Here is a 14,375-nt window from a genome sequence, read left to right on the forward strand (position 1 = left end):
AACTAGGGGTCACCAAATGAAATTAATAGGCAGCAGATTTAAAATAAAAGGAAGAATTTCTTCACACAATGCACAGTCAACCTGTGGAACTCCTTGCCAGAGGATGTTGTGAAGGCCAAGACCATAACAGGGTTCAAAAAAGAACTAGATAAATTCATAGAGGATAAGTCTATCAATGGCTATTAGCCAGGATGGGCAGGAATGGTGTGTCTCGCCTCTGTTTGCCAGAAGCTGGGAATGAGCTACAGTGAATGGATCACTTGATGATTACCTGTTCTGTTCATTGCCTCTGGGGCACCTGGCACTGGCCACTGTTGGAAGACAGGATACTGGGCTAGATGGGCTTTGGTCTGATCCAGTAAGGCCGTTCCCGTCGGACAAGTTCCCCAGTGATAGCTGGACTTGCAGACAGCTATGAGAGCCTCCCTCAAGAGAGTGCTCCTCTCACTGTTTTGTCCCTTTCAAGAAGGCATTTTCTGTTTGTTGCTTATTCCTGTTTTTTAAAAAAACCCTTTCTGAAACAAAATAAAACTTTTTGTCTCCTACACACAGTAGTTGCTGCTGTGGCAATTGGCACATTTGCAGACTACAAATCACAGTCAGGAAGCAATCAAAATGGTTATTTCAGATGGCAAGTAAACAAAACATGGCAGAATGCATTACATAAAGACACATTACTGGTGCTCATTGTCAAAATGGTGCTTCAAAGCCTCCCTGATTCGAATAGCCACTCTTGTCCCCCTCTAATAGTCCTGGTACCTGGCTGCTCAAAATCAGCTGCTAGGCGATCTGCATCCATGCTCAATCCCTAGGGAAACTTTCCCCCTTAGCTTCACAAATATTATTCAGTATATAGCAGGCCTCTATGACCATGGGAATATTTTCCTCACTGAGGTCTAACTTGCCATAAAGGCAATGCCAGTGAGCCTTTAATTTGACAAACACGCATTCAGTGCTCATTCTGCACCTGCTCAGCTATTGTTGAAGTGCTCCTTGCCGCTGTCTAGGTTTCCCGTGTAAGGCTTCATGGGAGTAAGAAGTACACTGGGCTCCCAGGATCACTATGGACAATTCAGTATCCTGCATTAGTACCTTCTGGTCTGCAAAGAAAGTCCCTGCTTTCAGTTTTCAGTATAGGCCCATGTTCATGAAGATGCATGTGGCATGCACCTTCTCTGACCACCCAGCATTAATATCAGTGAAATGACCCTGGTATCCACAAGCACATGTAATACCATGGAAAAGTACCCCTTTCTTATTGATGTACTCTGTCAGAAGATGGTCTGGGGCCAAAATTAGGATATGCATGCCATCTATTGCCCTGCTGCAGTTAGGGAATCACATTGCCGCAAAGCCAGCCACTATTTCACACACATTTTCAAGACTCACAGTCCTTTATAGCAGGATGTGATTAATGGCCCTGCACACTTGCATGAATGCAACGCCTACAGTGACTCCAAACCGATTCATTACTGACTCGTAGCAGTCTGGACTTGTTAGCTTCCACACAGCAGTTGCCATACGTTTCTCCACCGAGAGGGCAGCTCTCATTTTGGTGTGCTTGTGCCACAGGGCGGGGGTGAGCTCCACAAACAGTTCCAGGAAGGTGGCTTTGCACTTCCGAAAGGTCTGCAGCCACTGCTCCTCATCCCAGACATGCGTAACAACGCGATCTCACCACTCAGTGCTTGTTTCCTGAGTCCAAAAGCGATGGTCCACTGTGTGCAGCTGCTCTGTGAATGCCAAAAATAATCTGGAATTTTCTTTCCATGGCACGCAGGAGGACAGGCACCATGGATTCCTATTCAGATTTGAAGGTCATATAATACTGTATGATCAGCTGCATTGTGTTCCTAACACTGATCACAACACTAGAGAGCAGTGCAGGATCCATGGTTTCAGGAAGAGATGGCAGACAAACAGTATACAGGGGCTGTTGAAAAAGGGCGTGAAACGTAGTCGGAAGACCATGGAATGATGGGACAGAAAATACTGCAATGTGGGACGTTGAGCCTGCTCCCATGATGCACTGCAATCCACTCCGCTTCCTCACAACTCCTAGCTGCAGAAGGTGGTGAGTTGCACCGTGGGATAGCTACCCACAGTGCACTGCTCTCTCCACTGATGCTAGAGTGCCAACTGTGGATGCACTCCACCAACACAAGGAATGTTGTGTGAATATGCACAAGCGATATAATTATAGCAGTTTATGATCACTGGCATAACTTGCGTCGACTTAACTTTGTATTGTAGACATAGCCTCAGTTGTGGAGTGTGGGGAGAGAAAAGCATCAGAGTAATGAAGAATGGAGGAAACCTCCATAATGAATGAAATCCCAGCTTTGCCAGTGTAGGTGCCTAAAGTTAGTCCCTTTAATCTATATTTAAGCACCTGAATGTATGCATTCACATTAGAAAATTTTCTAGCTTCCCTTCACCTCGGAAGCAATTTAACACCCAGAAAATGAAATCAAATATGGCTTTTGCTGTACTCCAATGATCTGTTTGCAGGTTCCATGACATTTTAACATGAATTAAACCTAAAGCAGCAGCTGTTCAGTTGAAGGCATGCAACTTGTTTGGAAGTTGTGTGTGTGTGTGTGTGTTTACTGTGATTTCATGCACTACTATGGCAGTTGAGCATGCAGATAAACTGGTAATTAGATGTATTAGTTGGTCACTTATTTGGGTGCAATTACTACTACTCTATAGAAATTAGGCACATAAATACAACATTTATGCATACACATTTCTGAAAATCAGGCACTAAAAGGTATTTTGATTACTAATTTATTATTTATATTCTCATAGTGCCTAGAAACCCCAGTCAAGGACTAGAACCCCACAGTGCTAGGTGCTATATACACTCAGGACAAAAGGTCCATGCCCCAAAAAGCTTACAGTCTAAGTATAAGACAAGCAGATGGATAGAGAAAGATGGGAGAGTACAAGGAAACAATGTGACAAGATTGTCTCAATAGAAAAGATACTGAGTGAGGAAGGAATAGAACACTCAAGCTGAGTGAACAGTTTGATGGGGGAAAATGTTATGTTCTACTTTTTGGGGGGATGGAGGTGGTGGATTTACTTGTGGGGGATCAGCTGAATGGAAAGAAAAGCAGGGCAAGGGGGACAGGGCAGGGGTGGAGAGGGTTGGAGCAAACAGTCAATCAGTGAAGGGCAGTGAAAGTCCAAGAATATTATATAGTTGTACGTGACCAGAGATCTCTGCTTTGGCTGCTTCTGTCCCTGTCTGCTGCAGTGTCTGGCTGGGCGCTCTCTGCAGTTTTTCCCCAAGTGCATATGGTGATATCTTGTGTAATTTAATTCCATAAAGTATTTTGTATAGTGTTTATGAAGTCTGATATACAAGATAAAGTTGTATTGTGTTGCATGGTAACTGTTACCAAGAATGCCCCTTACATTCCTTCCAGCACTGTGGCAGGGTATTAAGGCCAAGTCAGCTCTCCGTGCCTTTTAGTGACACAGTTGTGCCGCTACAGCTGTGCCACTAAGAGGAACACAGTGTAGCCACTTTTTGTTGGCAGCATAGAGCTCTCCTGCCGAGAAAAAAAAACTTCCACCCCCAACAAGTGGCAGTAGCTTTGTCAGCAGGAGAGCTCTCCCGCCAACGAAGTGCTGTTCACACTGGCACTTTTCGTTGGTAAAATTTTTGTCGTTCGGCGTGTGTGTGTGGTTTTTTTTACACCCCTGAATGACACAAGTTTCACTGACGAAAATCCAGTGTAGACAAAGCCTGAGAGTCATGCGTAGTGCCTCTGAAATGGAGAGAGTACCTCTTCATCATTATCAGTGTTCACTATATCTAGCACTTGTCTTTTGTTTTATTACTCTCTGGTTTAGCAATAACATGGCAATTTCATTGACTCTGACACAGGCAGCGTACGCATGTGCTAAACTTCTAAGAGTGTTTAAAATTAATGTTTACTGTATATTGACAACTTCACCATCTTGAGTTAAAATCCAAATTAATTATTCTGTGAAGAAGCTTGAATCCCATTTTTTTCCTCTCTCAAGCTTGTTATGGAATTTCAGTCCCGGTTGCCAGTATGCAATAATGGGAAATGACCTTATGGACGAAAATTATGAATGTAGCCACCCTGTCAATGTTTGTATGTCCAGCAGGTATGAGATGCAAGTAATTGGAGTGGAACTGCTCCACTTATCTGGTGGGGAAAAAAATCAACCATAAAATCAAGATGAAAACTAATTGTACAGATATTTGTCTTTTTTTGGTGTTCACTTTCAAAGACAGGGGTCCACTCCCTTTTTAAAACTGGGCAAGATCTTCACTTGGTTTAAATTGGCTATTGTGATTTAAATCAGCTAAGGATCTGGCTCCATGTCTCCAATAGTGGGTTTCTAGATCTCTTTTTGATAAGCAGAGAAAATATTTTCAAAAGCACTTACTGCTCTGGGATTTAAAAGTCTAGTTCGTAGAGTGGATGAAGAAATAAATGAGCTGGTGGTTACTGTATGCATGCATGCGCATATATAATATGCCACACATTATATATATATATATATATAATATTGTTCTTAATATAGGCATATATATATATAATACCACACATTGCCTATATTAAGAACAATGGTTGTCAATGGATAGACCTCAACCTAAGCAGTTTGGAAACAACTTGCAGGCATATGCTTTTAAAGAAGCTGAAAGGAAGAAGAGGAAATGAGTCGGTGAGTGAATGCGAGGCAGGATTAGGGTGGGAAAAGGGGAAACAAAATTACTCAAAGAAGAACAGTGTTCTTAAAATCAACAGCTTTTTAATGAACATGTTAAATAGTTTAACAAAGAGCATTTATGGATAAATGGCTCAAATCAAAGCCATAATAAAAGTCTTAAGGCATCTATAAGATCATAACACTAGGAAATATTTTGTGTGATCTCTCTGATGACCTTTGTAAACCAAGTGAAAACTACACAGTGCCAGGCGTTCATAAACACAGCCCCAAAATAAACCCTTGTGTGTGATCATACTAGATTGCAGCCACGGTTGCTGCTGAAAGTGCTATCAAGTGAAGCTTTGTCTGGATGGTTTGAAAGGAAAAAATATCAAGATTACATGGATATTAAATGCTCACTCAAGGCTTGTCCACACATGAAAGGTAATCTGGAATAAGGTAGGGTGTGGATTTAAAGTGGATTAACTATTAACTTCATATGTGGATGCTTTTATTCCAGATTAAGAGCATCCAACTAATTGGGAATAGTTAATCAGGAATAGCTATTATATATCCCCATTTAGAAAAGCTCTAACTTGTAGCAAGGATGGGAAATAAATGTGGACACTCGTGAAAACATTTTGCTATAAGCAAACTGGATGATGATTTGGAAGACATCAGGAGGGAATGGATGGCTTGGGGGCAGGGTGTTAATTATTTAAATATTTAAGGTGATATTTAAACTTGCCAGTATGAATAGAGCCCTGTGATTACTGAAAGTTATTTCCTGGTGGTTTGATGGCCAGTTGAGTTGAATTTGATGATGCTCAGGTTGGTTGTCAGTGGACACATGCCTACACCACAAAACCCAGAATTGGAATTGATTTCTAGTTTATGCTTTTGCTGACAGTTTTTTGCTCTGAGAGACCAGGGAGTGACCAGGCATGGAGGCTGACCTATGTACTCCTTTCTAGAAGGGAGATGTCCTTCAGGCCTGGCCTGGCCCTTGAGGTACATTTGTGTAACATTGGTGGGAGAAGCTTGCTGATCTGTTCTGTGGCTAAAGGACTTCAGTTTCCTCACGCTCAGCCACACAACTACATCTGAAACAAACTCATATTAATTTCTGGTGCAACCACTTCCCCCTTCCCAATCACCAGGAGTAATACAAATATGGGGCAAAAGAAAACAGCAGTGCATGTATGTGAGAGAGATAGACACATACAGACAGGTCAGTGTATATGTATGTGTTTAAGACACATGGAACTAAGAATAATATTTGTACAAAATTATCAGAGTTGTTTTTAATTATTCAAGACTGGTAGACTTAAAATCAGACCCACCTTCTCTGTAAATCAGCTGCCCTCTGTTGCACATAACCCCTCAACTCTCCTTTAACATAGTCATTTAAATGGCTATCCTTTCCCAAGTGCTAATATGCAAAGTGCTTAGTGTCAAAAATTAGTAATTGAAAGCTGTAGTATTTTGCTTTACCTGGAGCTGGCTGGCTGCAGAAAGGGAAGCATGCTTCACTGTCAAAAGGTGTGGTATAGTAGTGCATATGTTCCCCAAGCATGCTGGGGATGGGAAAGATAATGCCCAATACCGGTCAGTGCCTTGAAATAGTATTCTGCTCTTTTGTCATTAAATACAATGTTATTGCTTTTCTTTATTTAAAAAAAAACAACAACCAAAAAACAAAAACACTTTTAAAACTACCAGATTGTATGACTGAAATGATGGACTCTCAGGGGAACTGTAATTTTATAGTCTTTGGGATTTTACTGCAATCTCATTACACAATTTGAATTTTTTTTCTTTTCATTCCAGAAATTGGCCCAGTAACAATTACCACAGATTCCAAGAAATTTCAGTATGAACTCCGGGAACTTTATGTTCAGGTGAGTAACTTACCTGTTCTGTATACGGTACTTGCTATGGTCCTTATTTCCTTAGACTTCTTTCTCACTTGTTGTTTCTACTAGAGGCCCTAGTCAGGCCCTATTACGCTAGCTGACCTGCGGGCATAATTGACACCCATGTGACTTTTTCTACAGCAGGGTGACTAAACTTACTGATCTTGTTCAACAATATAAAATACAAGAACTAGTTGGAAAATTCTGAGAATTATTTTGTAATTTTTTTTTTACTGATTCTATCAGCTGGTTTCATAGTAGCAGCCGTGTTAATCTGTATTCGCAAAAAGAAAAGGAGTAGTTGTAGCACCTTAGAGACTAACCAATTTATTTGAGCATAAGCTTTTGTGAGCTACAGCTCACTTCATCGGATGCATGAAGTGGAAAATACAGTGAGGAGATTTATGTACACACAGACCATGAAAAAATGGGTGTTTATCATACACATTGTAAGGAGAGTGATCACTTAAGATGAGCTATTACCAGCAGGAGAGTGGTGGGGGGGGAGAGAAAACCTTTTGAAGTGATAATCAAGGTGGGCCATTTCCAGCACATTTCCAGGAGTTAACAAGAACGTCTGAGGAACAGTGGGTGGGTAGAAGGGGGGAATAAACAAGGGGAAATAGTTTTACTTTATATAATGACTCAACCACTCCCAGTCTCTATTCAAGCCTAAGTTAATTGTATCCAATTTGCAAATTAATTCCAATTCAGCTGGTTGAAACACTGCAAATAATTTGTTGAAATTTTTCAATTTTCTATATTTGGGAAAAATTTGTCTGCAGTGTTGAAACATTTCAGCCAGCTGTACAAAATATCTAATTCAATTAATATACATATCCAAAGGTTGTGTGACATCATCCACCAGAGTACCACCTGAAACAGGCTGATTAAAGGTAAATTTTCCATCAGATTGACACAGTTCTTGAAGCACTCTGTCATCGTGCAAATCTCCTAAGTTGTGTCTTTAGCTGTGCTCATGAGTGAGATGGCTCAGAGTGGGAATCACCTTCGGGCCTGATTCGGGTCTTACACTGATGTAAATCATCAAGAGTAACTCCTTTGCAGTCAGTGGAATTACATTGGTTTAAAGGTGCTGTAAATGAGATCAGAATTGGGCCACTACGTGAAGGATTTGGATGGGCTGCCATTAGGGCACATCTTCACTGGCAACGTTAAAGTGCTGCTGTGGCACCAGCCCACCTCCACGAGGGGAATAGCTACCAGTGCTGTGAGCGCGGCTCCCAGCACGGGTGCACTCTCTATGCTGGCACTTTACAGCTCTGAAACTTGCAGCGCTCAGGTGGGTGTTTTTTCACACCCCGAGTGAGAAAGTTGCAGCATTGTAAAGTGCCAGTGTAGACAAGCCCTTAGTCAAATAAGACCTGGTCTATTTCCTCTTTAAAACAATGGAAAAATTCCCATGCCAGATTGGGGCAGTGTTTGGAAGTTCAATCCTTCCCTTCTTAGAGTATTGCCTGAGTGACAGCTTGTCTACATTTACAGCGCTGCAGCAGCACAGCTGCGTTGCTGTAGCACTTAGTGAAGATCCCACCTACACCGGTGGGAGAGCTGCTTCTGTCGGCATAGGTACTCCACCTCCCCGAGGAACGGTAGGGCTTCTGCCATCAACACAGTGCTGTCTACATTGGAGATTAGGTCAGTGTAACTACACTGCTCTGGGGTGTGGATTTTCCACGCTTGAGCAATGTTGTTATACCGAGGTAAGTTCCCAGTGTAGACCAAGCCTTAGTAGTGTGGGACCGGGGCAGGTCTACACTGCAAAATTAAGTCATTGACGTACAGCTACCACAGTAATTGAATTGGTTTTATTCGTCCACACTACGCTCCTTGTGTTGATGGTCAGAGTCCTCACCGGAAGCACTTACACTGATTTAACTGCCAGTGTGTGGTATTATGGCAGAATTTCTGAAAGGCAGCAACCGTCGATGTAAGCAACACAGTGTCAACGCTGCGTTGACCTAACAACATTGACTTGAGCGCTATGCATCTCATGGAGGTGGAGTTGTTATTAAGTCAGTGTAGTGGGAAAATTACTTCGGTGGGAGCTGCATGTTAGTGTAGATGCTCACAGAGTTAGGTTGATGTAAGCTGCTGCACATTGACTTAACTCTGTAGTGGAGACTAGGTCTAGATCTTCTGTGGCTGAAGAGCAGATCTGGCTTAGAAAACTGGCATTAGGATGAATCCTTTTAATAAAAAGCTACTTGTAAATGGGTGGTGCTCATTTGTGTAACATAATGAATACAATTTAAAATGTAGCAGAAAATTCTAAACTAGAAATTCAGAGAAAACAACAATATATTTTGAATAATAAAACCCAACAACCCTGTTTTGACATTTGGCTTAAAGTTGTAGTTTAAAAATGGCTGCCATTCTCAAGTTTGTTTTTCATAACTGGCATAGAGAAAAATAACTTGAAAAACTGTGCTGTTTTCTAGATTAAAAGAAGCGAAAAGCAAATCATAGAATCATAGAATATCAGGGTTGGAAGGGACCTCAGGAGGTCATCTAGTCCAACCCCCTGCTCAAAGCAGGATCAATCCCCAATTAAATCATCCCAGCCAGGGCTTTGTCAAGTCTGACCCTAAAAACTTCTAAGGAAGGAGATTCTACCACCTCCCTAGGTAACGCATTCCAGTGTTTCACCACCCTCCTAGTGAAAAAGTTTTTCCTAATATCCATCCTAAACCTCCCCCACTGCAACTTGAGACCATTACTCCTTGTCCTGTCCTCTTCTACCACTGAGAATAGTCTAGAACCATCCTCTCTGGAACCACCTCTCAGGTAGTTGAAAGCAGCTATCAAATCCCCCCCTCATTCTTCTCTCCTGCAGACTAAACAATCCCAGTTCCCTCAGCCTCTCCTCATAAGTCATGTATTCCAGACCCCTAATCATTTTTGTTGCCCTTCACTGGACTCTCTCCAATTTATCCACATCCTTCTTGTAGTGTGGGGCCCAAAACTGGACACAGTACTCCAGATGAGGCCTCACCAATGTCGAATAGAGGGGAACGATCACGTCCCTCAATCTGCTCGCTATGCCCCTACTTATACATCCCAAAATGCCATTGGCCTTCTTGGCAACAAGGGCACACTGCTGACTCATATCCAGCTTCTCGTCCACTGTCACCCAAGGTCCTTTTCCGCAGAACTGCTGCCTACCCATTCGGTCCCTAGTCTGTAGCTGTGCATTGGGTTCTTCCGGGTTAAGTGCAGGACCCTGCACTTATCCTTATTGAACCTCATCAGATTTCTTTTGGCCCAATCCTCCAATTTGTCTAGGTCCCTCTGTATCCTATCCCTGCCCTCCAGCGTATCTACCACTCCTCCTAGTTTAGTATCATCCGCAAATTTGCTGAGAGTGCAATCCACACCATCCTCCAGATCATTTATGAAGATATTGAACAAAACCGGCCCCAGGACCGACCCCTGGGGCACTCCACTTGATACCGGCTGCCAACTAGACATGGAGCCATTGATCACTACCCGTTGAACCCGACAATCTAGCCACCTTTCTACCCACCTTATAGTGCATTCATCCAGCCCATACTTCTTTAACTTACTGACAAGAATACTGTGGGAGACTGTGTCAAAAGCTTTGCTAAACTCAAGAAACAATACATCCACTGCTTTCCCTTCATCCACAGAACCAGTAATCTCATCATAGAAGGCGATTAGATTAGTCAGGCATGACCTTCCCTTGGTGAATCCATGCTGACTGCTCCTGATCACTTTCCTCTCATGTAAGTGCTTCAGGATTGATTCTCTGAGGACCTGCTCCATGATTTTTCCAGGGACTGAGGTGAGGCTGACTGGCCTGTAGTTCCCAAGATCCTCCTCCTTCCCTTTTTTAAAGGTGGGCACTACATTAGCCTTTTTCCAGTCATCTGGGACTTCCCCCGTTCGCCACGAGTTTTCAAAGATAATGGCCAATGGCTCTGCAATCACAGCCGCCAATTCCTTTAGCACTCTCGGATGCAACTCGTCCGGCCCCATGGACTTGTGCACGTCCAGCTTTTCTAAATAGTCCCTAACCACCTTTATCTCCACAGAGGGCTGGCCATCTACTCCCCATGTTGTGATGCCCAGCGCAGCAGTCTGGGAGCTGACCTTGTTAGTGAAGACAGAGGCAAAAAAAGCATTGAGTACATTAGCTTTTTCCACATCCTCTGTTACTAGGTTGCCTCCCTCATTCAGTAAGGGGCCCACACTTTCCTTGGCTTTCTTCTTGTTGCCAACATACCTGAAGAAATCCTTCTTGTTACTCTTGACATCTCTTGCTAGCTGCAGCTCCAGGTGCGATTTGGCCCTCCTGATTTCATTCCTACATGCCCGAGCATTATTTTTATACTCTTCCCTGGTCATATGTCCAACCTTCCACTTCTTGTAAGCTTCTTTTTTATGTTTAAGATCTGCTAGGATTTCACCGTTAAGCCAAGCTGGTCGCCTGCCATATTTACTATTCTTTCGACTCATCGGGATGGTTTGTCCCTGTAACCTCAACAGGGATTCCTTGAAATACAGCCAGCTCTCCTGGACTCCTTTCCCCTTCATGTTAGTCCCCCAGGGGATCCTACCCATCTGTTCCCTGAGGGAGTCGAAGTCTGCTTTCCTGAAGTCCAGGGTCCGTATCCTGCTGCTTACCTTTCTTCCCTTTGTCAGGATCCTGAACTCAACCAACTCATGGTCACTGCCTCCCAGATTCCCATCCACTTTTGCTTCCCCCACTAATTCTTCCCGGTTTGTGAGCAGCAGGTCAAGAAAAGCTCCCCCCCAGTTGGCTCCTCTAGCACTTGCACCAGGAAATTGTCCCCTACGCTTTCCAAAAACTTCCTGGATTATCTATGCACCGCTGTATTGCTCTCCCAGCAGATATCAGGAAGATTAAAGTCACCCATGAGAACCAGGGTGTGCGATCCAGTAGCTTCTGCGAGTTGCCGGAAGAAAGCCTCATCCACCTCATCCCCCTGGTCTGGTGGTCTATAGCAGACTCCCACTACTACATCACTCTTGTTGCTCACACTTCTAAGCTTAATCCAGAGACACTCAGGTTTTTCTGCAGTTTCGTACCAGAGCTCTGAGCAGTCATACTGCTCCCTTACATACAGTGCTACTCCCCCACCTTTTCTGCCCTGCCTGTCCTTCCTGAACAGCTTATATCCATCCATGACAGTACTCCAGTCATGTGAGTTATCCCACCAAGTCTCTGTTATTCCAATCACGTCATAATTCCTTGACGTGTTTGCAAATAATTTGCAGATCAGATGAAGCTTGTAATAAATGTTCAGCAAAGTCTTAGTTCCAAACAACTTGTTTAAAAATTACTGTAAAGTTCTATTTAAGTTATGATTTATTTATTTTTTAATTCTAGCCAATGGCATATTGTTTTAATAACTTCGTATTCAAACTGTGGGCATTTAAATAAGTTAATATAAGTACACAAAATACATCAATTTGAATGAACTATAACCTTTGAAAGACCAGAAATTTAAAATTTAAAAAGTAATTGGAACTATGTAAATTTTTTTAGGATATTTTGATTAAAACTTCTGGGTTTCTCCCAGAGCAGTGAAGCATTTTCCAACCGCTTGCCATTTGTGTGTTTCCAAGTAAAGCATTTAAGAGACAGGAAATTGAGTTGAAAGAGAAAACTGGAAAAAACAAAAGCAGTTTGAGAAGCAGATCATCTTTACATTGCAACAGGAGAGATTAATGCAGATGGAAAGGACATGGAACAATTATTCTTATTAATCAAAAAGGAGAGAATTCGTGCCAAATATTAAATATTTTAAGGAAGAGCTGATAACTATCAGAACAATTAGACAGTGTAATGAGCTGCCAAGGGAGATAATGAAATTTGTCTTCATTAGACATCATCAAGGCTAAACTTGACATCCATCTAGGAGGGGTCATTTGTGGATAACGAAATCAATCTGTCCACAAAACAAAAGCACAGACTGAATGAGTCGCTAGAAGGGGCGCTTCCAATACAAGCCTAATCCTTAAGCCCTTACTGTTATTATTTATATCCACTGATTTCAGTGGGTCTAATCTTGAGAGTAAGGGTGAGATGACTATTGTCTATATACTATGTGACAAAGTTCCTCCTCTACCTTGGTGGGTCTTGTGCTTATTGGTGGATTTGCTTGCCTTGGAGCTTCACGGCAGCCCTCAGTTTGGCCGTTTTCGTGAACCCACAGTCCAGGTCAACTCCTCCTGTGTCTGACCAGGAGTTGGGAGGTTTGGGGGGAACCCAGGCCCGCCCTCTACTCTGGGTTCCAGCCCAGGGCCCTGTGGAATGCAGCTTTGTCTAGAATGCCTCCTGGAACAGCTGTGCGATAGCTACAACTCCCTGCGCTACTTCCCCATGGCCTCCTCCCGACACCTTCTTTATCCTCACCATAGGACCTTCCTCCTGGTGTCTGATAATGCTAGTCCTCCAACAGTCCGCGTTCTCGCTCCTAGCGCCTCTTGCTCCCAGCTCCTTACACACACACACACACACACACACCACAAACTGAAGTGAGCTCCTTTTTAAAACCCAGGTGCCCTGATTAACCTGCCTTAATTGATTCTAGCAGCTTCTCGATTAGAACACCTGCAGCCAATCAGCCTGTCTGTCTTAATTGTCTCCAGAAGGTTCCTGATTGTTTTGGAACCTTCCCTGTTACTGTACCCAGGGAAAAGGGACCTACTTAACCTGGGGCTAATATATCGCCCTTCTATTACTCTCCTGTAGCCCTCTGGCCTGGAGGGAGAAGGAGGGAGAGGGCTGCTGGTACTAGGCCCTGGGCTCTCCCTGCTGCTGCTGCTGCTGCTGCTGCTGCTGCTGCTCCCCTGGCTGGGCCAGACCACCCCTCCCCCCACCGTTCTCTGCTACCTGGTTGCTGGCCGGCTGCTTGACGCCCCCACCCTCGGGTGCTGCTACTGCTCCAACTGCAGCCCTTTTGTGGGGGGGGAGCCTGCTAGCCCGCTCCCCAGAGGGGAGGGGAGTGAGGGACCCCAGCCCCAGCCATTGCTGCTGTGGACACCACCAACACCACCTGAGAGGGGTCCTTTCTGCCTGCCTGGACCACCACCTGGACTTCCTGGAGCTGCTGCTGCAGAGTCTGCTAACTGGAGCTGCTGAAGCCCCGAGGAGGAGAAGGAGAGGACCATCTACCAGTGGGGAAGCACCAAGAGACTTTGCAGACCACCGTGGAGGGGGCCTTAAGACTGAGTAACTTTAGAACTGTGCTCTTGAGGTGGGGGTCTTGATTGTGTTTGCAGTGACACAGGGGGTGTGGCGTGGAGCTGCCCCCCGATCCATCTGTGTGTCCCCCAATCCCCACCACTACCACCACCGCTGCCCCCTCTACCACCCCCACTGGCTGTTTACCATCTGCCTCAGCTCCTGCCTCTGGACTCAGCTGCTTGCTTGGCTTGCCACGCCCTGATTCCACCATTTGGGCCAGAAGCAGCAGCCAGCCTAAACAGACCTTGTGCAAGCGCACGTGCCCCCGCCCCCAGACTGCCCACCCCACAGCTTTGCCCTTTTCTACCTGCCCCGTTTGCCACTTGCAGCCCTTTGCCCCAGCCCCCCCCCCACTAGCTTCAGTTTGTTTGCCTGCCCCACCCGTTTCCCTCTGCAGCCTTTGTTTGTTCGCCCCGCCCCAGCCTCTGAAGCTAGCCCCTTGGTTTTCCTGCCCTAACTCCAGCCCGCTTAGCCCCTTGCTCTGTGCGCTCATGCCCCCTCCCATG

The 14,375-nt window shown here is 44.3% G+C and overlaps 1 protein-coding gene across 1 annotated transcript in view; it reads left to right on the top strand.

Annotated features, from left to right (window-relative positions):
* HMCN1 (hemicentin 1) overlaps positions 1–14,375 on the top strand; it is a 325,574-nt gene that overhangs the window by 47,069 nt on the left and 264,130 nt on the right. Inside the window, exon 2 of the mRNA XM_084636570.1 lies at positions 6,526–6,596. Within this exon, the coding sequence (XP_084492696.1) occupies positions 6,526–6,596 (71 nt within the window). The remainder of the gene's footprint in view (positions 1–6,525; positions 6,597–14,375) is intronic.

This window comes from Lepidochelys olivacea (genome assembly GCF_965140295.1).
Source record: "Lepidochelys olivacea isolate rLepOli2 genome assembly, chromosome: 8".
Lineage (NCBI taxonomy): Eukaryota > Metazoa > Chordata > Testudines > Cheloniidae > Lepidochelys > Lepidochelys olivacea.